The 25,245-nt window shown below is 41.2% G+C and overlaps 1 protein-coding gene across 1 annotated transcript in view; it reads right to left on the bottom strand.

Moving 5' to 3' along the window:
- Nucleotides 1-24,790, bottom strand: part of Mpped2 (metallophosphoesterase domain containing 2) — a 169,572-nt gene extending 144,782 nt beyond the window's left edge. Inside the window, exon 1 of the mRNA XM_028767103.1 lies at nucleotides 24,547-24,790. Coding sequence (XP_028622936.1) covers nucleotides 24,547-24,674 — 128 coding nt within the window. The 5' untranslated portion in view covers nucleotides 24,675-24,790. The remainder of the gene's footprint in view (nucleotides 1-24,546) is intronic.
- Between the last annotated feature and the right edge of the window lie 455 nt (nucleotides 24,791-25,245).

Below are 25,245 nucleotides of genomic sequence, written 5' to 3'. Positions count from 1 at the left end.
TAGAATTTCAGTGCCAGCCAAGTAATGATACAGCAGAGTTGAATGAAGGCTTCTTAAAGAAAAAGTAGGGGAAAACTAAGACATACTCAAGGGTGGGTACTGGCTCCCCAAGGGCCAGTGAAAAATAACTGCTAAGCATCAGTCACATACACCATGTTGGTGGCTTTCAAGTTACAAGTCAGGGCTCTTTCCCTTCCTTCTTATCTCTCTCATTTGACCAGTGAAGTGGCTTTGGGGATGCTTTGGATAGAATTATCATCTGATATGGTGAGACCAGCAGTCACTAGGGCTACACAAGGGGTTCAGTACATGATTTCTTCCTATAAGCAGGGTTTCTGGTGAGATCCTAGAAAATTGCAGGTTTAAGGTTGGAAAGAGACCAGGACCTTAAATAATTGTTGACTGCACTGCAATTCTTACTGTTTTGTTGGTTTCTTTGAGGCTTCAGCTAGATTCCTGGGGTGAGGGGGCACCACTTCCTTCTCCCTGATTCTCCACCCTGCCTCAATCTCAAACTCTGAAGTCACAGGAAGTGGGTGCTTTGCTCCAGGTATTCAAAACCTGCTGTGGGCCCCTCTCTTTGTCTTTTCTTTCTTTAATCCCCCCACCAATCTCTCTCTCCCTCCTTCCCTTCCTCCCTCCCTCCCTCCCTCCTTCCTTCCTTTCTTCTTTCTTTGTATTTCATGGCTTGGGGAGACTCCAAATTTTTGGGAGGGAAAAAAGAGGAATAAGAAGAAAAAAGGAAGAAAGCATAAGAATGCTTCACAGTCAGATGCAATTCTTTACCGAATGAACAAACCTGGTCTCCTTCACTGGGCCAATTATATCCCGGACAGGGATTTGGTTTCAAAGCACAGCTGCTCATTTGAATCAGGATAAGCATGGTTAATTTTTTTCAGTGAGAAAATAGTGATGAATGTAATATAAAATAAAGATATCTGTAAAGTTAGACTAAAAAGAAATGTCTTAACTCAAGAAGGCTATCAATTTGGAAATACTATCCAGAGAATTTTTTTTTTCCAAATCAGAGGGAGCAAGGCTCAGGAAGTGACTACACATGAAACAGTACACCTTGGAGACAGGTTGAAACAAAAGTCACAGTAGTCAGACAGGTAACTCTATACCCCAGAAGATCCAGCTGCAGGGGACTTTATGGGAAACACTGAGACCTCAATGTATGCATGTAGCTTTCTCCTTTATGAAAGACTCAGCAATCGGAACAAAAGTCTTTACAGTTTTTGTGAATATAAATTTTTAAAAAGTAGAGAGAAACAACATTTAAAATCTTATGGCTTTATAATATTATTTTACAAACAAGAACAAACAAAACGATCTTCAAAACTACAACCAAGACTGGTCACAAGTATTTTTGCTTTGTAGGAATTTATTGCCTAGAACACATTTAACTTGAATGCTTCCCTATTTGCATGTTTCAATTAAGAGTTTACTAATTAAAAAAAAAATGCCATACTCTCAGTCTTCCTTGTATTTCTCATGGATAGATTTTTTTTTTTAATGACTTAATAGTGTGAAACTGAATCCCCTTCTAAGTCTTGCTGAGAATAACTGAAGGTGAAAGCTCACTTTTCGCTCCACATCAGATCACGTCTTCCCTTCTGACAGGAAAAATAGCCAACTAAATAAAAACCACCTTACTCCAAAGATGTAGCTTTCATTCACCGTATCTACCTCTCTCTAGTACTTTCTACTGTTTGACCCACATGAAGTATGTTTCCCACATGAGGTATGTTTTCAACACTTCTCCCAAACCTAATACTGGTCCTTGCCCGGAAGGTCTGTATTCTGCTGGGCTTTCACTGTAACTGCCTTTGAACAGTCTGTACACTCAGCTGGGGAGCATCTCCGCTTTGATCAGTGATGTTGCTAATAAAGAGGTTCTGTGGGTAACCACACCTAAACAGATTACCTAAGCAACTTCACACTTTGCTTTCAATTGACTCCCACCTTCAAACTATATGAATTACAAGACCTTCAAAGAACATGGGGGAACAAGCCAGTGATGTCAGCACTTGGGAAACTGAGGCAAGAGAATCATAAGTTTGAAGGCAACCTGAAGTGTTTATATAATAAACTGCATCTTAAAAGAGAGGGGTTGGGAAAGAGAAAGTAGAGAAAGGAAAGAAGACATGCTCATTTCAAACTGCAACTTTTAAGGTCAATAACTATTAATTGTTGTGTCAATGTTTTTAAGGAGAAATGTTAGAAAATCTCACAATGCCTTCTGAATCATATGCCTTAAGGATATCTTTTAAACAACCATGAAGACTCGTATTTCAAAGTGTTCACTAAAAACATGGTAATTGACTTAAGCTGGATTTTTTTTTAATCATGTAAACTACTTTCTGAAGCCAACTGCCTGAAGAGCTTCAAATTGCTTTATAGTCCCAACCAACAGTGACTGGCATTTACTCTTAGTAAGCAGTTGTCACTAGCGACAGAAAGTGATTAGCAATCACTTGCTACACGACATGAGATAGTCTTAAAACTCCCATTTACCCCCTACTGAACCAATATCTTAGCTCATTCTAGAGGACTCCAATGAGAATTTCCCTCCTCACCGACATAAATGAAAATACAACCGTGGCTCTGAAGAACACAACAAACGTGGTCACAAAGGAAAATGAGAGCCAGCACCCTAATACTAGCTCGAGACACTTTAGCTGGAGAAAAACAGCCTGTATCCCATAACATTTTATGATACCAAATGAGATGCAGGCAAAGTAATTTCACTTATGTGATTCACTTACAAGCGATGCAAATGCAATCTTGCTGATTACATTTAAACAAAGGCCCGAATTTGCGTATTTATAGAGCAGACCCATAGTCATGCAAAAATCATGTTTTCCCCCACCACTACCACCCAGTGCAGAACAAAAAGAAAACAGTCTGGCTGAGGACCTTTTCATCTGTGCAGAAAGAAAAATGATGGTAAGGTGAATCGGGGTTGGCTCAATGTGCTTCATAATGTGGCTCCCTAGTGCCCTCAATAAAAACGAAGGTCAACTATGTGAGTGATCGCTGGCTGAGATGTTCAAGCCAAATGCAGACCCTGGTCTATGCTTATTTTGTCCTTTAGGTGGTCAAACACATTGTTCAGTAAGCACTTACACGTGTATCTGACCTGAAACCTTCACTTCTCTGGGTGGGTGTGCATGTGTACACACACAAATATTTGTATAGAGACAATATAACATGTAATTTCTATACTTTAGTAAAGACAGCTGTGGCAAATATATATATACACACACACGCACACATATATATACACATACACTCACTCCCGCCTCACAGGGAATATTTTAAGAAATCTGTCTAGTAAGTTGAGTCTTGAGCACCCCAGGGATATTATTTCAACCATCACCCCAAACTGAGAGCTTTGATAATTTTCCTATTCAACAAACTTGCATCTATTGTATGGCTAGACCCTCAACCTAGAACTGACCTTAATACATGCATGTAATCAAAATGGTATAAAAGCATAAAGGAGGAGGGAGGATGGGAAAGGGGGTTCTAGGGAGGGGAAATGGGGAAAGGGGAGGACATCTGTATTGTAAATAAATAAAATATCCAATAAAAAAAAATCAACAAACTGAATGTGATGTTTAACTACTTCAACTACATGTGGAAGTCACTACCACATGCCATCTCTGACCTTCCCAGAAGAGCCTGAGAGCTGGCAGAAATCTCCCATTTCCTGTGATGCTCAGGTCTCAAAGACAGAACAGATACTATTGGATTACACACACATACACACACACTACACCTCTAGCCAGCAAACGGATGTCCAGCTACTAGCTACAACACCTACATCCTAGGCACCTGGCTCAGGCCCGACTGACAGCTAGACTTGCAGTAACCTAGGCAAAGAGGACTGTAGCCAAGCCAACTTGTGCCCAGCTGTAGTTGTAACAAGAAAAAGTTTCATGTGATGCTTCCCACCTGCCACAGTGCATTTTCCAAGAAGGAAATTACATTTTCAAAAAAAAAAAAAAAAAAAAAAACGCTCCTCAGAGAAAGGAATGACTTGTAGCCACAGGGTTTTTCAAATCCTAATAAGGATGACACACTTCGATGATCTACAAGGGATGCCAACACCAGCTATAGACAGAAGTAATTTTCCTAACAATACCAGTTCTTTCTGGCTAGAGACATCACTTCAAACAATAACCTCTGGGAATGTCTCAACAGAGGAGGTCTTTTCAAGTGTCTCTGGATCTTGACCATACCACCCTACACAGGTCTCAAAACTATATGCAAAACAAACTTTATAAGATATACTGGGTTGACATAGTGAACCTTCTATCTTCATATCCCCAAATAGAAAGACCTAGAAATGCAAAGGTTTGCTCATTTCCACAAAGTACAAGCAGTGGGCCAGAAAGCATCTAACTTGTTTGGAATGTAAGCCATTATCCAAGCTCATGGCATATGGCTGCAAACTTCTCAACTCCCACATCCTAGCAAAAATGCAATTGCCGTCCAAGTGTGGACAAGTTCTGTGTAAAAAATGGCAGTGGTTTATAGAACCCACTGGGCCAGAAGATTCTGCCAGGTTTGAGAGGAAAAAATGGGGCACAAAGTGGCAGGAACAGGGGAAAATGTTCAGAAATGAAAGCAAAGCATGCTCTGCCAGCGTACAAAATGGCTACGTTTTAAAAAAGTAGATTTCCATTGTATGGTGCCTCTTGCAGGGAGCCTACCTTCCTTCAGGTTTAGGAGAAGAATCAGACTTGAGACGCTCTTAATTGTCCTGGTACATGTCTGCAGGGAAAACTTTGGAAATAACACTGAAAGGCCATTTAGGAGAGTCAAGCCCAATCCCCTTAAAAGGCTTATTTTAGATGTGTTCTTAAAGAAACTCTCCCTTGATTCTCTGACTCAGTCAGCAGATATTGTCTGCCTCTAAGTGTGAGTTCCTGAGGGATCAAAAGCTCATTAAGAGTCATAAAGGAGCATACTGTACTCAAAACCAGCAAACCTCTGTGGTTTCCTCCACTTGTCTGAGCTGTTAATAAGCTACAGGTAAGGTTATCTACTCATGCTTCCCTCACAGTGAGCATATGTATATGTGTGTAGTGTATATACGCTCATCCTAACCTTAATATTATATTATTAATAATGGATGATGACTTTAGCACGTTATTTAATTATGACATATTTGATTGTCTTCATAATTGACAAGATTTAGGTGATCTACATTATTCTGCCTGCTATACATACTCATGTATCAATAACAGTTTGTTAGTGTACTAGGTACTGTCTTATGCGAAGGGGACAGATAAACAAAATAGCCAGTCTTTGTTCTGCACGATACCTTCAATAAGTACTTATCAATTGACCAACTGTGATACTTTCATCATCACCCCTACATGGAGCCAAACTATTTCTCTTTCTCATGTTCAAAAAAAAGTTGTATCAAAGGACTGTAGAATCACAGAGTACCCAATTATTACTTCATGTGTCATATGAAAGGTGCCAATAAGCCTTTCTTAACACTCTGATGAGCAAGTGATGGGAAGTGGGAGGGGAAACTATTAGGAGAAATCTGAAGCAAGCAAGGTAAGAAAGAAGTGTGTAAGTGGGCATGTCGATGTGGGTAGCATCTCTCAGCAGAGGTGATTCAGAGGAGGAAAGAGCTACTGGAGAATTCAGTGAGGAGTGGGGGATACACTTAATAATGATGGGTTCAGGGGCACAGCAGGATTCAAAATGAACCAACCTTTATCCTGTCCTCAAAGATCTTCTACCCTAGAATGGGAACTGCTGATACCTAGGACTATCAATGCAGAATTTTGCCAAGGCTTGAATTCAAAACCCAAAGTAACCGGTGCTAAAATGATTGTTGGATTAAGTCATGTGACGCCGAGCAAAGCGCTCAGGGCTCTCTTACTCTTTCTATCATGTAGGGCTTTAGGGGGGTTGTTTTTGTTTTGTTTTTTGTTTTGTTTTGTTTGTTTTGTTTTGTTTCTGCTGTGAGTACTGACACTGTCTCTGACCAAGAGAAAGGAAAGCAGCCTCTCTCCATATTTCTTTACCATTCCCCAGAATCTCATAGTTCTCTCTCTCTATCACATGGGCCACAAAAAATGTTTTATATGTCTGTGGTTTCCCCTGCTTGTCCCCAAGGTTGTCCAGCCTTTGTGTAAAGGAGTACATAAACACTCCAAGCACACAGGCGTGTAAAGGCAGGCTCAGGGTACTGCTGCACACCTACACATCCCTGGCCACACTGGAAAGCCTGGTACCTCCTAACAAGCTGACAGTGGTATCATCCAAATGAATAAATACTTCCCTGAGACTTATTACAGCCCAGGAAATGTAGCTATAATATATAAACCGCCTCCTTTGACTTGTCCCTTGCCTTTGGAAAAATATAACAATTGTCCCCCATGTACAAGTAAGAAAACTGAAAAGTTAACTTTACCAAATCATACACAACAGATCAAAATATAAATAATAACTGAGTTTTAAAAAAAAAATCCTGTCACTCCATTTTCTGGGCAGCATTGGACATTTAATATTTTCCTTTTTTCTGGGGATTTTTCCTCCTCCTCTTCTTCCTCCTCCTCCTCCTCTTCCTTCTCTTCCTCTTCTTCTCTTTCCTCTTCTCCTTCTCCGGCTTCTTTATCTTCCTCCTCTCTCTTTCTCTTCTTCCTCCTTCTTCTCCTCCTCCTCCTCCTCCTCCTCCTCCTCCTCCTCCTTCTCCCTCTCCTCCTCCTTCTTCTTCTGATGCTCCAGTACTACAGTTTAGCTGTCCATACATAGAGCTCTACCACATTCTTACTCTGACAGACCAGATTCAAACTTCCTACAGTCTATGTTCCCAAACACTACATTCTAGTGATTCTTGACCTCCAGTAATAAGGGTTAAGAATATATTTCTAGACCTCACAATCTATCTCAGAACAATTTATTATACCTTTTATGTCAAGCTTAACTCGATTCTCTTAAATCCCAAACACTCACACTTTTAAAAAAGCAGACAGAGAGACACAGAAGGAGAGACAGAGAAAGAGCACATGATTGAAACAAAGTCAGTCACTGAATTCCACATACAAGGACCACCTTCCTGCACGCTCACCCAGTTTCGCATGTGAGTAAACAAGATACGTAAATCTGAGTAGATTGGTGGTTCATACAAACAATTCCGACCTTATCGTGCCTCTCTGAACTGGCTCCAATTCATCAAAAATGTAGGTGCCAGTTATATACGGCATCATCCATTAGCTGAAATGCACCAATAAATTTCCAAAATGTAGACTCAGCAATAAAAAAAAAAAAGTGGAGAAATCCCGCCATCTATTGTGGAACTCCATGCAGCCCCACCTCCTCTGTGCAATCTCGAATCATGCATAATGCAACACCACAGCCACTAACAGCAGGCTCGCACCAGATAATTTACACTTGTTTTTATGGACACGAGGAACTGATCTTTGAAGCCGTCCCTAATGAGATTCCGCTTGGCCCTAACAGCATCCTGAGAGAGTGTTCCGGTGTTTTCTACTTGGCATCCGGTGCATATTTATAATGCACAATACAGGCTCATTTAAACGGTATGTGTGGCTTTGGTGTCTTCTCTATTTTAGATATTGTCATATACTAAAAAGGATTGACTCCTCAATTACTAAACCCTGCTTTCCCCAAATAATGTCACTGCCAGTTGGTATAGATAGCTTTCAAAGAAGCAGGTCCATCAAAGGGCTTCTACCTGCAGGGCAGAAAGCTGCACCAACTCTAACCCTGACTGTAAGTCCAGAGACTCAATTAGGTCTTCAGCCAAAGGGCAACCCCAGAAAGGCTAATTACATAACCCATCTGGGGCAGCCACAGCCACAAAAAAAGCTGGGGAGAAAACCTAGAGTCAGTCACCTAAATTTAAAACTTCCTACCCCTAAAGGGCTTACAGTGCAACATCAACAGCACTCTCTTCTTCTGTCTCCTCCTCGGGTGTCTTTATCCTATCTAAAATTCTTTCTTAAGCCTAGAACTTTATAGCAGGTTTTCTTCCCTGGCTCCCCCACCACCACCAGGGGATTTTCCTCTTCTAATCATCTGGTACTAGAAGAGTCTACAGTTTAGCTGTCCACGCTTAGAATTCTACCACAGTCGTAGTCTGACTTTTATTTGGTTTCCCTTTAAGTCCATTTTAAAAATGCTTTCGAGTTTCTGTAACATCAAACTTATAATTAGAGTTCCATTCATATTTAATCCAAACTGTCAAAAAAGGCTCTGTAAGAGCTTTTGTTGTTTGGTTTGGTTTGATTTTCTTTCTATGAGGACCAATGTGGCCTTGAACTCACAGAGACCCACCTGTCTTCTCAATGCTAGGATTGAAGGTGTACACCACCAAACCCACCTATGAGATCTTTAAAAATGTAGACAGGAACCAACAAGGCAGGAAGGTAGGGGTCTTGTAGAAGAACAAAATATAATTGCATATATGCATGAGAGTTTGATACGGAAACTGATAGTAAACAAGGCAATAGGAAACACTACCTTGTTTACTAACTTACAAAGAGAAAGTTTTGAGACAAAAGAATGAGTGTACTATTTCAAAAACTACAGAAAAGCTGTAAAATCACAGAATAAAAGTGGTTTGCCTACACAAAACTCAGGACTCCTGTTATGATAGTTAACTCATTTGCTTGTTCAGTCTTTATTGCAAGCATACTCCACATAGTGGGGAGTTGTTACTCAGACTCGTAGTAAGTAGGTTGAAATAGATAAAAGTTAATCTTACATTTTGAACCCTCAGCCCACAGTCACTGACTTCGAACAGGATCAATACGTAAACAATAACTGAGTTCAAACAATGTGCTTTCTAAAGCCTCACCTTGAAAGTTACAAAACAACACAGGGACCTCAGATCTTTAGGATGTAAGTCAGTGCTTCTCAGCCTGATGTTGACATTGATTCACAACAGTAGCAAAGTTATCTTTGAAGCAGCAGCAAGGCAATTTTATGGTTAGGAGCCACCAAAACATGTGAAGCTGTACTAAAGAGTCTTAGCATTAGTTGAGAACCACTGGTCTAGTTGAAAGTGAATCTCCAATATTCTTTTCCTGTTAGAAATACATTGATGACAATGAGAATCAATCAGAGGCAGAATAGATTGCCCCTTTCAGCTTGTGTCTTTTATAGCCAAGTACACTGTCAAGTCTCAAAGTGAAGGGATATTATAAAGTGACACTGACTTCTCGGAGAAGCACATACCAGTATCCTTTGAATCCCTAAAAACCCAACTTCACTTGACAAGTATCCAAAGACTGCCTAGATTCAGCTAAGACCACCATGGTATACAAATGTCAAAAACGGAAAATGAACAGCAACAGAGTTGCTGTCTTCAGAGATGACAATCTAGTGAGAGACAGGCATTTCATGGTTGGAAAAATACACTTTGGGGACTAGAAAGTTGGTTCAGTGATTAAGAGAACATGTGTTCCCTACTCTTCTGGAAGATTCAAGCTTGGCTGTAAGTAGCCACATCAGGGAGCTCATAACTTCCTGTAACTCCAGCTCCAAGGGATCTGATACACTCTTGTGTATCACTCAGACATTGCACATGATGAAAACAAAAACAAAACTTTAAAAAGAAAAAAAATACTGTGGGGAACCTTACTTGTCAACACTCTTGAGTTCAAGCAAGGAGGAGTAAAGGGTTTCCCTTAAACTGATGAAAGAGGCTGGCCCTGTAGTTCAGTTGGCAGACCTCTTGTTTAGCATAGATGCATAGATGAAGTCCTGGGTTTGATCCTCAGTACCACGAAAGCAAGGTATGGGGGTGGAGGGTTGGGGTATCAAGATTTATTCCAAGTATTTGGGAAGTAGAGGGAAGGAGGATCAGAATTCCAATCGCATCTTTGGCTACACCGTTACTGCAAGACCAGTCTGGGCTACATGAGAAACTCCACCACCATCAGCACCCTCCAACCTCCGGGGAAAAAAACCAAGGTGATAAAAAGTGGTAGCAGCACCCCAGGCTCCCTCAAACGCTTGGAATTGAGGACAGAGGCCCAGCCTACTGATCTCGGGCACCCATCGTACATCTTCGTTTAAAAAACTAGAAATGCAGGAGGATTATCTAGGAATTCAAATGCAGCTTTCCTTCAATGTCAGCACTGACTCCAGACAGCTTTGAAGACCTTGGGAAATGTCGGTGGACATCTCACCAAAGCTGGCAGTAACTGTTGCCAAATGTCTGGCTGGCACCAACATACAGACTAAATTGGCCATGAAAACCTCTCTGTACTCTTGCTCTTCTCAAAGGAAATAATTTTGTGATCAAGAATGTGGCTCACCCAGAGGCCAGGCTTACAGGGAGGCCTTGGATTCTGAGCTTAACTCAATTGCATGGTTTAAGGCAAGAGTCTCATGTTTCAGATGTGCAGTCAAGTAATCTGATCCCATCAGAGTTTTAATAGCTTCTCAAAAACTGAAGTGTTAAATCCTTTTCCCAGCCTCCCCCAGAGCAATCAGAAGGTGTTTGTTCCCCAATTCCCACTATTCCCCCAATCTCCTATTCTAATAAACAGTTGTTAAGTTTGCTATATATTGAATGCGTAGGCAATCCTGAAGTTTTTCATATGTGATACTTTTAAAAACTCACTTAGGGTATATATAAGGATAATGAATGTAAAATGCTTAGAGACGCTGCTTGACATCAGGGGCAAGACTTGATCTTGTTCGCTTAGGAGTTTGGGGAGAGCATCTTTGCCCTAGCACATCTTTGCACAGATCCAGTGACAGGCACACAGTGAGAGTTACAACTCCCCACCCCCCCACCCCCCCACCCCACCCCAGCCCATCCCCAGCAAGGTGCTGCACCAGCAGAGATGGTGTTGATTGTGTCCTGTTAGTAAATTCACCAAGACTCACTTCCTCTATCCTAGTTCAGGGTCTCTTTGAGACAGACAGCACAACCCTAAAAATGTCCCCACACATCAAATGTAAGAGCAGGAAGAAAGCCTGGAAGACGTGTACTATGGCTGCTGAGGCTTCTGAGGCTGAAATGCTACAGACGTGATCATAATAACATTAATAATGGTAACTGCATACATGTTACACATATACTACAAGAGGACCTCATCGTTTTAATAAATACTTAATGAATGATAAATACAAATAAAACTTTTAGTAAAGTTTTACTAAATTCTAAGAGTAAAAAAGTTATATATACTATACTTTTTATATGTATTGAGATATATATATATATACATATACATATACATATACATATATATATATATTGTGTGTGTGTTACACAATCATGAATAGGAAGGGGATTAGTGGCCATGAGCACACCTTACTGCATTGAAATAGGATCTTTCACTGAACTGAACTTGAATTCAGCCAGGCCATCTGGCCAGAGAGCTCCCTCTAAGGAGCTACTTGTCTCTACCTCCCAATGCTAGATTTCTTTTAAATACAGAATCTTACTGTGTAGCCCTGGCTGGCCTTGAACTCAAGAGATCCACCTGCCTCTGTCTCCTGAGAGCTGGGGTTAAAGGTACATGTCACCATACCTGCTCAGCCTTACATTTATTTGTGGCTATGAGCGTATGTATAAATACACACATATGCATACACACATGCACACACATAAGTGTTCTGAGATCAAACTCAGGTCCTCAGGCTTGGTCAAAAGTGGTCTTACTCATTCTGTTCTCCCTGTTACTAGTTATTTAGAGGGGGAGGGGAGGATGCTAAGATTGCCACCAACAGGCTTTGATGACTCCATGACTCTGTAGCCACTTACTACCAAGCCTAATGACCTGATTTCAAGCCCCCAGGATCCACAATGTAGGAGAGAAATGACTCCCACAAGTTGTTCTCAGACCTACACAAACACACACACTATACACACACACACGCCATACCATACACACACACACACCACATGCACCATACACACACACACACCACCATACACACACACATACACACACACACACCACACACACACACAGTATGTGTGTATGTGCCCATAAATACACACGCTCTCTCCATCTGTCTCTTAACAATTTGTAAAAGACCTTGTCCATAAAGATGTGTCGTCAATAGCAGAGTAAGCATAATGAATACATGGACAGGGGACAAGAAGGGGTAGGCTAAAGTCTGTCTACACTTTGTCCTAATAACTTCTCCAATGCTTTCATTTTTACAAATACATTTAACTGTGTCCATATTTCTCCTCTGCAACAATCACACCATCCCCAAACTCCCCAGTTTAAAGCACAAGCGCTCAAGCTCACCTTTCCTCACCCCTACTGCTTTGCCCTTTATATTAAGATAAGGAGTCCAGCATGGCTCCAGCAGCCTGGGGTCCAGCACCTCAGAAAACGTGCTCTGCGTGTTTATAACGTGGCAAGCCCTCCTTGTGCAGCATGAGCTCACGACTAATGTGTACTAATGGCCAGAAAACTCATTTTCATTCCACACTTGACAAAATAAACACCTCATAAAGGCAGGTAGGCAGAAGAAGCCCCTCTCACCCTGAGCTGTTCAGTTGTAACCTTCAGAAACGGGGAACAGCTGAAGGGAAGCGACCCCAGCACACACAGAAGCAGAGTTCTGGCATAAAAAGCTGGGAACCAAAGCAAAGCTCTTGTGTAAAGTTAAATTGTTCTTTTTAGTTTTGTCCCCCCACCCCCACCAAAAGCTTTTCAACACAAATCCTGGTTGAATTAGCAGAGTCTAGCTGAGCCTGTAGGGAAAAAACCAGGGCATTTGATTGCTCTGAGTTACCAAAGAACTCTGTTCTTTCTTTCTCTTTTGTCCTCAGAAAATGAAACCCTGCTTACATGTTGGAGAAAATATTTCAAAACATTCTCTTTTTTCTCAAAGTGAAGAATTTATGGAAACAGATAATTAACAGCAAATGACAAACAATCCAAGCAATAAAGGTCCTGGTTTGGTTGCCAAGATGATGGTATCAAATTCCAAGATAAACAGTGAAGCGTGCCATGGCCATTAACATCCTGGTGGGGTGGAGATGGGGAGAGGAGCCATCCATGATCAATCGTCTGGGGGTGGGGGTGGGGAAAGGGTGGGGTGGGGGTAGTGGCGGAGGGGGTGAAGTGGGATGGGGGGAGTTGAGGGAGATGGGGTGAGGGTAGGGAGTAGATATCCCAGGGGTTATTATTTCTCTTCTGGATATTCAGGGGTGCTGTTGGAGTTCAGGGAAAACGAGGTCTCTATATGGCACAGAGCAAAACATCCATGCCTTCCTATCTTAGCACGGGATAGGGTATCTCAGGATGGGAAGACAGACTACAATTTGTGGTACAGACGAATTGGAAAAGAAGACTGATAAGGAACTAGCTCTCCCCTGTGCAATCTCACTTTCCCCATCCTTCCCTTTTCTGGGTTTGTTAGCTCAGGACGGGTTTCAGTGCCACCAGCCAAGCACAGAATGTGAGGTTAAGTACAATGTGAGAACAAGTTAACCTGCAGAAGTCACAGCCGGGGCCCAGCAGATGCTACATCTCCTGGGTCCTAACAGATGGTGAACGTGGGACACCACAGCATCACATCTTCTTATGTTTCTCAAGAGCTCACCACATGTCAAAGGAACTTACAAAAGAAAATGAAATCCAAACGCTAAGTTTTGAATTATCTAAAATGACCTTTAAAAAGTCATTCCACCTTATAGATCAAAATAGGTCAACACACTGAAAATTGCTGTCCAGACATTTATAGACTCACTGGTATGTTGCGTCATGCTGTGAACTCAGGAAAGCCCAGACACCGTTTTGTCTCATCCCCTTGCTGACGAAAAATTTCATGGATGCTGACCCTCTCCTAGTGTGAAAGCCAAGGCCAGGACATCACAGAAGCCAAGAAGAGCTCTGATCTTTGAATACATTTGTTATGTTCGAGGAAGGTTAAGGTCAAGGCAGACCGTGTGTCTGATGAAGGGATACTTCCTCAGAGACGGCCATCATTCTACTACAACCTCATATGATAGAAGAGCAAGGGTCTCTCTTAGATCCCAATTTCAAGAATTCTATCCTCAGGAACCAATCATCTTCCAAGGGTTCCACTCCTTAATGTTATGCTTTGGAAGTTAGAATTTCACTATACAAATCTTGAAGAAACACAAATATTTAAACATGATACATAACACTGATCCAAGCAGGACCAATATACAACACTTGAGTCAGTTTTAAAAGTAGAATGTGTTAAACACAAGGTGGTAAGTGCACTGGAGATGTTTGTAATTATAAAATAAAATACAGGGTGGGAAGATGGCTCAGGAGATAAAGTGCTTGCCGCCTTTCAAGCATGTGGATCTGAGTTCTGAGCCACAGTAAAAGCTGAGCACAGCGGCACATGTTGGTAACTTGAGCACTGAGGCATGAAGGCAGAGCCTTGGAAATTCAATGGCCAGCCAGTAGCCAGTCAGCACACTCCAGGTACAGGAAGAAATTTTGCATAAATAAATAAATAAATAAATAAATAAATAAATAAATAAATAAGAAAGATAGAGATGACCTGGAGTCTACATAAATGAAGATGTTTGCTTATAGTATATGGAGAAATTTTGCATAAATAAACAAATAAGGTAAAGATGACCTGGAGTCTTTATATAAATGAAGATGATTACTTACACTCCCAATCATACACAGATACACACACATACACACACACAAATACAATATTGTTTGATGGGTTCATATTTTCTTTAAATGTTAGAGCAAACCCAATTGAAACAAAATGGATTTTTTTCCCCAAAACTCAAGACTTGTACAGAGCTGTAAAACAGCCCTGTTCACAGCCAAAGGCACTATCTTTCAGGAAATTACAAAAGCATGCTAAGGCTGCTTAGCTAGTGCAACTAATTTTTCTTGATTTCAGCTTTATGTCTTCGTTCAAGACACATTTTAAAACTATGCGCAGAGCATCTAAAAAGGTTTTGATCCTGGGACTGTGACACAGATCCCTAAAACCAAGTAAGAGTAAAACACTAAGTCAATCATTGTCAATGGCAAAATAGCCCACAGCAAGATGGGAAAAGACATCCACGTCATCCAAGAAGACATCCACGTCATCCAAGAATTGCCAAATCTCTGAGCTGGAAAGTTTCCTACACTGTCTGTATAAGAAACAAATGGGTTTGAGCAGATCCTGTGTTATGAACTAGAGTCCTGCTCTCTTTTAAGGAAGCTATGCCAGGAACACTGATAACACTTGCTCTTGCTGAGGTTTCTAAGCTCAACACTAAAACTCTGCTTGCTTTCTTGAATGTGCATGCTAACTTGCTTCTCCATTTTTAATACATTTTTTACATTTTATTAATTTCTTTAATGGGTGGGGTACATCCAGGCCATAGAGGGTTTATGGAAGTCAGAGGACAACTTGAGGAAGCAGCTCTCTCCTCTCAACACGTGTGTGCTGTATATCAAGCTCACGTGGTCAGATTTGGCTGCAAGCACCCTTATCCTCTGAGCCATCTTGTCTGCCTTAGTCGTCATTTTCTTTTTTTAAAGCATATAACACTAAATGTGTCAAAACATTAGATATAAACTAGACTAGCTGGTATTTCTGATTCACAGTAAGAAAGAAAAAAAAAGAAAACACGGCAAAAACGAGTGTTCTTATATGCACATGAAACTCACCTTCTTCTGCCTCTTGTCAAAGGCAGAAACTGAAGGGGTTAAAACTCCAAAGCCAAACAATAAAAACATGTGAACCCAAATACTGCAAGGGCTCACAAATCCAACCATTTTCTCTAGGCAGTGCTGCCGCACAGACACAGACTGAAAGTGTTCTTTTTACATTCAACAAGAGAGACAGACAGACTGACACAGTGATCTGCCAAGTATCTACAGTGCTATGATATAGCCTAGCCATACTAGGATGCTATGAAAATCACAAAGGTAAATCAGTATGGGAAGAGGGAGCTAAGAAAACCCTGAGATGGGAGGAAACATGCTCACACACAGACCTTCCAGAGTGCTTTGCTCCTTTCGATTCATAATGGCCCGCACACAGTGTATTAAGATACGGTAAGTTGGGTAGTATTAGTTCTGCTTTTACATCTTAAAATCTCACCTTCATAAGTTGTAAAAATCTCAGAATTAAAGCTGAATTCATCTCCTATATATTTACTTCATCCTGCCGTTCCATCATGAGATCTCAGCCAAAGAAGATGAAAGAAAGCCTTTATGTAAAGCAGGAGAGAGAGAAATAATCTGTGAAGGGGCTAGCCTGTGGATATCCAGGTATCAGAACCCGTCTGTCAGTCAGTCTGAGATACATGACAAACCTGTCACAAAATAAAGACAGACTAACAAGTTCAGGGCTTAGGAGATGGCTCAGAGGCAGAGACTGGGCTCACCAGCATGATCCCTAGAATTCACATAAAAATGACAGGCATGGGAATCCATGTTTGTAATCCCAGCACTGGGGAGGCAGAGACTGCAGGACTCCTAGGGCTCTGGCCAACCCAGAGAGCTAATTGGTGAACAGCAGGTCAGTAAGTGGGAGGCCTCTGTCAAAGGAGGCAGACACTGTTCCTGAGAAGGAACAACAGTTCTTTCTGGCCTATGCTGTCTGTCTACCTGTCTCTATCTCTGTCTCTCTGTCTCTCTCTCTCTCTGTCTCTGTCTCTGTCCCTGTCTCTCTCTCAGAAATATACACATAGACACAAATAAAAAAATCCAGATCTAACCTCAGATATGATCTGTTTTTATTTTTTAAATTATTTTCCCTCCTTGATAGCCCAGTAGCCATAGAAAGGCAAAACATTTCTACCCAGTTATACAATTGCACACAGGAGGTTCTGAAGAATAAACCCTTGTGGACAAAACACCCAATCTTAAATTGTCTTTATCACTTGAATGCAAATAAAGAGATCTGCAAAACACAGAGAAAGTTAGCTCAAAAAAGCAGCCCAACTGTCACAGATCACAAAATGGTACCCTGGGGGTGTGTATAGAAAAACAACTTATGTTTTAAAAAGAGAGAGAGAAAGAAAAGAAAACCACTGTTTTTGTGTGTGTGTGTGTGAGTGTGAACTAAAAAGGACCATTCAGTATCTGCAAGGCAAACTGCAGACTGAAGATACTTTTGTAAATTATGGTCATGCTAACATGCAGGCCAGTGATAAACCTGTATTAGGAATTAGAGAATGTGCTTTTCTGAGAGAAAGGTATTTTGAGATTTTGCAGTTAACACAGTCCAGCCTTGCAGTAAAAAATAGATACCTATCCTTGTTAGAGATTTTACTGAACCCCAGACATGAATTCGTTCGCTGATACTACATTTCCCCTATGTAAGAGTTCAGAATCACTTCTCTGTTCCCACACAGCATCTCCACAATGTTCCACTAATATTCTTTCCTCACAGAAATTCACTAATAAGGTGGGATTTATGTTCTTAATTTCAAATAGACCAAAAAAAGGGGGGGTGAGGAAATATGAGGTAAGAAACAAAAAAAAATCTAGAAAACAGGAGGACATGCCAGGTCATGTAGCCTGGTAGCTGGTGAGAAGTCAAAAAATCCCTTGCTCCCTGAAGATCCCAGAGTTAGTGGCCCCAATAGGACCCGAATCCAAGTTCCCTGAAACACTGCCTGTGTGTATGACAGCCAGCTGTTGATCGATACTGTAGTCCTTGCTGCCTTCTCAAAATGTGTTTAAGACACTTCTTGAAAATTTTCCTCACTGAGTGAGATGGCTCACTGAAGGGAGGCAATTTCTGTCTCATCACACAAACCCAACAACAGCAGCCCAACCTCCGGAACTCACAAAAAGGGGGATGTGTAAGTCCAGCAGACAGGAAATTTTCTCAGAAGCTCGTGGGCCATGGAGACTGGAGTACTGGGTGGAACAAGAAAGACCTTGTCCCAATAAGGTAAAAAAAGCACACGAACCCTCAAAGGTTAACCTCTGACCTCACACTCACCCGAACATTGGTGCACGAGAACGTATGTGTGCACTTGTGTACTACACATACACACACACACACACACACACCAATAAAATAACATTTAAAAAGTCCCTTTGTTGATAGGAGCAGCAAGGAGACAGGATGACTGACCTCATTTTCATCCTCCCATACAGGAGCAGGCTGAACAGCCTTTGGCTTACTCCTTGACTGCACCATAAACTAGAAGAGAGTGTCACCCAGGAAGCTGAGACCCAAAGAAACAAGAAGGTATAGATAGAAGCAAGCCTTCAACACAAACCTTGGAGAAAACACAAGATTTAGAGACGACTTACCATTTAAAAAAAAATAGCATGAAAGTACCACACACTTTTACAAAATTAATTTCAACTATATAGAACCATATAAAACATAAAGTTCACAGGGCAGTGGTGCCGCACGCCTTTAATCCCAGCACTTGGGAAGCAGAGGCAGGCGGATTTCTGAGTTGGAGGCCAGCCTAGTCTACAGAGTGAGTTCCAGGACAGCCAGGGCTACACAGAGAAACCCTGTCTCGGAAACAAACAAACAAACAAACAAACGAACAAACAAAACAAACAAACAAAAACATAAATTTCACTACCCAATAAATGACTCCAAGTGGCTAACAAAGTGAGAGTCAGTAAAACTGGTGTTCATGCTTCCTACGCTTTTACATACAGATACATAAGCAGATGTATTTTTATATAATTGTATTAGCTACTTGGTTTTGTTCTCACAACCAAATACTAGACAAAAAGCAACTTAAAAGAGTGAAGATTGGTTCTGGGTGATAGTTTGATGAGAATCTCTGACAGGGAAGGCTTGGCAGTGGGAGCCTGATCATATTTCCACCCTCCGGGGATCAGGAAGAAAAGAAAGTACAAACTGGGCTGAGCTACGAACCTCAAGGCCCATCCTCCAGTGATGAACTTGCCTTCACCCATGAGGCCCCACATCCCATGGGCTCCACAATCCCCGAGAGAGGCAAGTGCTGTGTGCACCTCTTCACACAGGGAGGGCACGTCACACTCACATTTCACATGCCTTCTTTTCTGAAGCATGCATACCTAACACAATCCTGAAATTAATGCGTTTCCTACCACATTCTCCAGGGAAGAAATGAAACCTCAGACCAAATGGAACACCTATAGAAGCTGTACAGATCTGTCATGTGATGGTGATTCAGGGACCTCAGAAAATCACTCTTTGATTTTTCAGTGCCCAAACAACACAGATAAATGCTACCCACGGCAACAGTGCCACAAGAACAATGTTGGACCTGTCTCATTTTATATGGCCAAGCAGTTCAGAAGCATCTTAGCCCTGTGGTCACCATCAGTACACAAAGCCACGATTGCTGTCACACCTGTGTATCAAGCACTGCCTTTTGGTCTTTTATGATCCCAAGGGTGCTGGTGGTAACTACAGCCATGGACAATGGAAGGGGTTCATTGAGGGTTAACAAGCATTATGGTGTTAAGCCCACTTCATAGATGATAATACCGAGACCCCAAATTTTTCCAACAAGCCAGGGACAGGCACATTCTCAGATGTCATATCCTCCTTTTGCTGAAGAAGCCCGTGACAATCCTGCTAAACACGTCTGTTTTAAAGTAGGGGAAACAGAGACAGTGACAGAGGCACAGAAATCAGGCCTGACCCAAGATCTTGGTGGTCATCACTGAACAGACATGTGGTATAGGGTTTCTACCCACTTGGGACTGCTACTTTCATGGTGTAACTGGAGGTGTAGGGACCTTCCTGGCTGTTCATGATCATGACAGACACTAAATTATCTGCTGACTTTGGGGTAGAAAAATTCTACCCCAAATTCCACCCGGAAAAACTTCCATGGTGGCAGGCTTCCAGTAACTCCTTGAAGAAGACAAGACAAACTGGTCAGTGACGGATAATGGAGGTTTGGGAATAAGAAACTTGGGCTCAATGAGACACACACGGTAACAGTTGGCACTGGGTATACAATGGCTGCAGCTCAGAACTCTTCTGCACCTCTTTAATTTCACAACAACCTTTTACCAACTTTATCTTACAGACAAAAAGGGGAAATGAGATTCTATTGGTGATAGCCACCTCTACATGACAACACTTTCTTAAAGCCTGGTAAAAGGCCAAGGGGGGAAAAAAGATCCTGGAGCCATAGTAACTGAAGGTATGGGCAAGAAAAAGTATCAGAACCAGAGACAAGAGTTGAATTCGAAATTCCTATAGGCAATCCTCAAGACAAACAAACAAACAAACAAACAGAAAAACAGAAGGTAAATTAACCTCAGTAGTGTGACCAGCCAAACTGACTTGCAAGAAATAGAAGGGCTTCCCATAAAGTAAAACATACAGTGCTAAAACCATTAGAGCTGAATGCCTTATCAACACAATTTCAGAGTGAGCGATTAGGCCTTCCATCATTAAAAACACACAATGTCTTTATGGCATTTTCAGACCTAAAATGGTTCTTTGAATGCCTTCTCTAATCATCATTAAAAATACTAAATAACTTAGTGAACATTCCGTTCAAGAGAGATGAAGGGCTTATGGGTAGATGAAGAGTTGCTCATTGTGAGGTTTCAACCATCCTGCCTATCAGAATAATCAAGAGTGAGAGAGAAAGAAAGGACTCATATGCTAGGCTACATTTTGGTCTACTAACTCCAGCTGTGCTTTGATTTTCTTTTCTAAAGTCAGATAGGATTACTTAAAATAAAATAAAAAAGAAAATCCTACGTCAGAAGGAAATTCAAAGCGATGGTTCTTAGAAAGTCTGGTAGCAATCTTGTTAAAGTTTATAGATATGGACTAAACTCAAACTTCTTTAAACAGGGTGAGAACCCAGTTCTAAAGAACGGATTCTTCATAATGATGGCGGCTGACTCTTGCTGATTTTTGTCCCTCATGGTGGCACCTTGCAAAAAAAGCTCTATTTTAATTGCAGTCTTCATATGTCACAGTTCAAAACTATACTGGTCATTTGGCGCAATTATTTGCCTGTGAGTAAATTAATATCTGGGAAAGGGAAGTTAATGAGAAGGAGGACCTAGACAGGAGCTAGTCACAAAGTTGAGGTGAGACTAACCACATTATGTGGGAAATGAAAATTCCTTAATTAAGGTGAGGCAGTGCCCACTGCTACCACTAGATCATACAAAGGAAGACCGAGGGTACTGTTATCTACCAGGGGTCTTCACAGACCTTGGATGGGAGTGAGAAAGGAAAATGAATGCTTGAAGGATCCAGAGCTAAATAAATATGTAAATGCTTCAAGTGGAAAATGCAAGCTAGCTCTAGGAATGAAGCAAAACTCTGCCACGACATGTTGGAATTTTTCCAAAATCAGGAGAACTTTTAGGTTCAATATCTCACCAATTCTTTCTGGTCACTTCCAGTGTCTAGACAAAGGGTCATGTTTTTAATGTACCCAAAATAGAACACGATTGCAGTCAAGGAAGATGCCCAAGTGCCTACAATCTACCATGGCTGTTATGAGGTAGGCCATCAAGTCACAAAGCAACAGCAGGCCCTTAGATAAACAGGTATGGATGAGGCCACGGGGAGTCACATCCCCATCAAAGCAAGCATACCTTCATGCTCCCAGAATAACCCTGGTTTCTCCTATCAAGACATAATTAAATATTTTGAATTAATCATTACATTAGACAGACAAGAAGACAGGTAGTTAGGTAGACAGAAGACAGACAGATGCTGATAGAGGACTGACAGAAAAAGTAGTAATAGTTAATATAGAAAGAAAAATAATATAGGTAGAAAATACTAACATTATAAATAGATAAGTGATAGATATTGATGGATAAACATAATAAAATAATTATAATTTTATATAAATAGATAGATGTATAAGTAGATATTGCTTAATAATAAATAACAAAATTAATTAAATAATAAAATAAATAGATAAAATATAATAGATGATAGTTGGGTAGGTAGATGACAGGAAAGTAAAAATGAATGACTGATGCTAGACACAGAGAGCAAAAGGTAATAATAAATGGAAGACAGACAGACAGACAGACAGACAGACAGACAATAATAGAGGTTAGAAATAAAAGACAAGTACCTAGGGTGTCATGTGGAATGGATGCAACTGCCCCATACTGGGAAAGGAGTCACAAGACAGAGGACAAGAGGCTTTCTGTGAGTGCAGAAAACTAAACTAGCTCAGAGCAAATGCTAATCAGAGCAGAAAGGTGTCACTGTTGCAAAAACCAGCTAACTCAAAGGCAGAGACAGGAGGGCCCAAGGTGCTCTCAGGTGAGAGGAAGCCACGGGTAATAAAAAGGAAGGGCCACAATGGAGCCACTGGGGAGGAATCCTGTGTTCTCATGCTAGAGTCCAGTGATAGGATCCACAGCTGTCTAGGTTGTCATGACGCCATGACAAACTTCTTTTTTGTTGTTGGGAGGTTTTGGTTTTTGTCCCCCTCCTGAGAGAGAGAGAGAGAGAGAGAGAGAGAGAGAGAAAGACAGAGACAGACAGACAGACACAGATAGAGAGACAGAGAGATACGAGATTTACCCTTCAAAGTTTTCATGGCTAGATCTAAGATCATCTCTAAGCTGATTTAAAAGCTATATCTAAGCAGTCGAAGTTCACCAGTGGACTCCTGTGGTCAAGACCAAATAAGAGGATGTCTTCCCAGCTGAGAGATGGCTGAGCCCTCCAGTCATTTCCCAAGGAATCTGGACAGAGCAGCATTCACTCTGCCTCACACAAAACAGGATCCACAAAATTCCTTGAGAGTCTAAAGGGATCCTAAACTTTGCCATAGCAAATTTTATAACATACTTGAAGAAAAGGGAATAACTGAAAACAATAAAAGGACTATTTAAAACAAATATGTGTTTATTGTTCAGAAAAACTACCATCTTAACAAAGAGTGAACACATCACCTACAAACCTCTGTCCTGCTCTGTCAGAAGTCCCTGATAATCACCAGCAGATTCTCACACACAGCCAGCAAGAAGTTCTTAGAAACCAACCATTTGCAAAGATGTTTTTGTTCTTTTTCTTTTTGTTTTTTGTTGGTATTTTGGTGGTGGTGGTGGTAGTGTTTGTTTCCTTCCTTCCTTCCTTCCTTCCTTCCTTCCTTCCTTCCTTCCTTCCTTCCTTCCTTCCTTTCTTTCCCTCAAGCCTACTGTTTTGGTTTTCCCACTCTGCATAAATCTCATCACAGTACCTTCAAGTAGTTTCCCATAACTTACAAAACACCACTCTGCTATTCACACTAATAGGCAAACAATCGAGGAAATTCTGTTTGGTTAAGGTTTCTGAATTGGAGAGGCTGTTTGTGTGTGTATGTGTGTGTGTGTGTGTGTGTGTGTGTGTGTGTGTGTCTGTCTGTCTGTCTGTGTTTCTGTGTGTCTCTGTGTGTGTGTGTGTGTGTCTGTCAGTCTGTCTGACTCTGTGTGTTTCTGTGTGTATGTGTGTATCTGTCTCTGTCTCTCTGTCTCTCTCTCTGTCTCTCTCTGTCTCTCTCTGTCTCTCTCTGTCTCTCTCTCTCTCTCTCTGTCTCTGTGTGTGTGTGTGTGTTTGTGTGTGTGTGTGTGTGTGTTTAGGTGGTGGGGACTACTATTTTTTTAATGCCCACATAAAACAATTACTGGAAGAAAGAGCTTGTGACTTGTGCGTGCCCTGAGTTCAATTCCACCACGAGTAAAAGCAGCCAGCACAATCTTAACCACTGTTCCCTCTTGACTACACAATGGTGTTCACAGAGATTCAGTCCTGCCATGAAAGGCGTGTTAGACATCAGAAGGGGACTCATAAAGAATGGGCACCAGGCCTTGAATAAACAAGAGACATGTCGACCTTCTGCCACCTTCCATTGACAGCCTGGCACTTCTGCTGCAGAGGACCAATCAAAAGTTGCTGTGTGTGACCAGGTGCTGCAGTGTCCTTGCTTCTGAGTTTCTCCTATACGTTTATCTCCTTAAATAGCTTAAGGCCTGACATGTACTACACAGTACCAAAGAGTGAAAGAGAAAGTTCCTGAGACCCACTGTTCCACTCTCCCTTAACACTTTGTTCACCGTATTGTTCAAGTCTTGCATAATGCAGCCCGAGTTTTACTAGCAACAGGCAAGACAATGCATTTAGCAGTAGCTGGACAATTAGTTCCAATGAGGCCTATTTCTCAGCTGAATATAAGCCTTGGTGGAATGAAGTGAAAGAAACCGTTAGAGAAAATTTAAAGAAATATTTTATCACAGAAGTAAACAATACATGGTAAAGCAAACTGAACTAAGGGTGAGATTTCACTGCCAAAATTCACCGCATGGCATCAGGAGAATACCTTAACTCTCCATTCTTAGCTATAGAATGTGGGCAACTTATCATCACCCATCAGAGGCTCTGAAGACCTAATGTCCTTTTGAGACTGGCTGTGCTGTAAAACCTGTGACGAGTTATGCAGATGCAAGCAAGGGGTTTCCCCTGGCGTGTATGTGAAACCACAGTTACCCATCTGCTTTGGAAATCACTGACTTCCACTCTCCCTAGCAGAATGTTGAAGGAATAGTTTTCTTTCAGTTTGCTTTTCTTGATTACTAATTTTTTTTCTTTTGTACATTCATGAGAAATACTTACATATGTACATGTGGCGGCTGGAATCTGCTCTGGTTGATGTTGTAGTGTGTGAATGCCTGGGTGGGGTTTGAGCTATACTCATCCACCGTTATGGTAACTTTGCCTTGAGAAGGAATCCCATGTGCCATCCTTCCTCCCTATAGGCATTAGCAATTCAGAACTCTCCGGAGCAAAAGCTGGAAGCAGGCATGATGTGTTTCAGCCAACCTCTGAATCCAAGGATCTACTCATCAATACCACTGTGCGTTCTAGAAGAAAAAAAAAACATACATATGTGTATGTGTGTATATAAATTTAAAAAAAATTAGAACAATGAAGACGGTTCTAAAACACATTGAGTTTGGAACCTCAATTATATAAAATTGTCTCAGGAAAAAATCTGAATGGCTATTATTTCCTCGTGGACATAACTGTTGTCTACTCTTTCCTGAATGTCCCTCAGAGTGGACGTTACACTCTATATGGTATCACTAGATGCTAGTGAATCGTCTCAGTGGAGTTCAAACTAAGAATTCCTCTCTAATTGTAATTATGGCACTTAACGTGAATTGCAGAAGGACCAAATCCACAGTTGCCATGGTGTCTAGCTATAAATGGTTTGTGCTTGAAGACTCTTCCAAGCCCTCCCTGCTAATTGAAATATTTGGTTCTTACAAAATTGATATCACATTATACACTCTCTTGCAATCTTGATGCTTG

The sequence above is a fragment of the Grammomys surdaster genome, unplaced genomic scaffold (assembly GCF_004785775.1).
Source record: "Grammomys surdaster isolate TR1022 unplaced genomic scaffold, NIH_TR_1.0 170, whole genome shotgun sequence".
Lineage (NCBI taxonomy): Eukaryota > Metazoa > Chordata > Mammalia > Rodentia > Muridae > Grammomys > Grammomys surdaster.
Note: the sequence above shows the minus strand (reverse complement) of the source record. Positions and strands in the feature narration are given on the sequence as shown.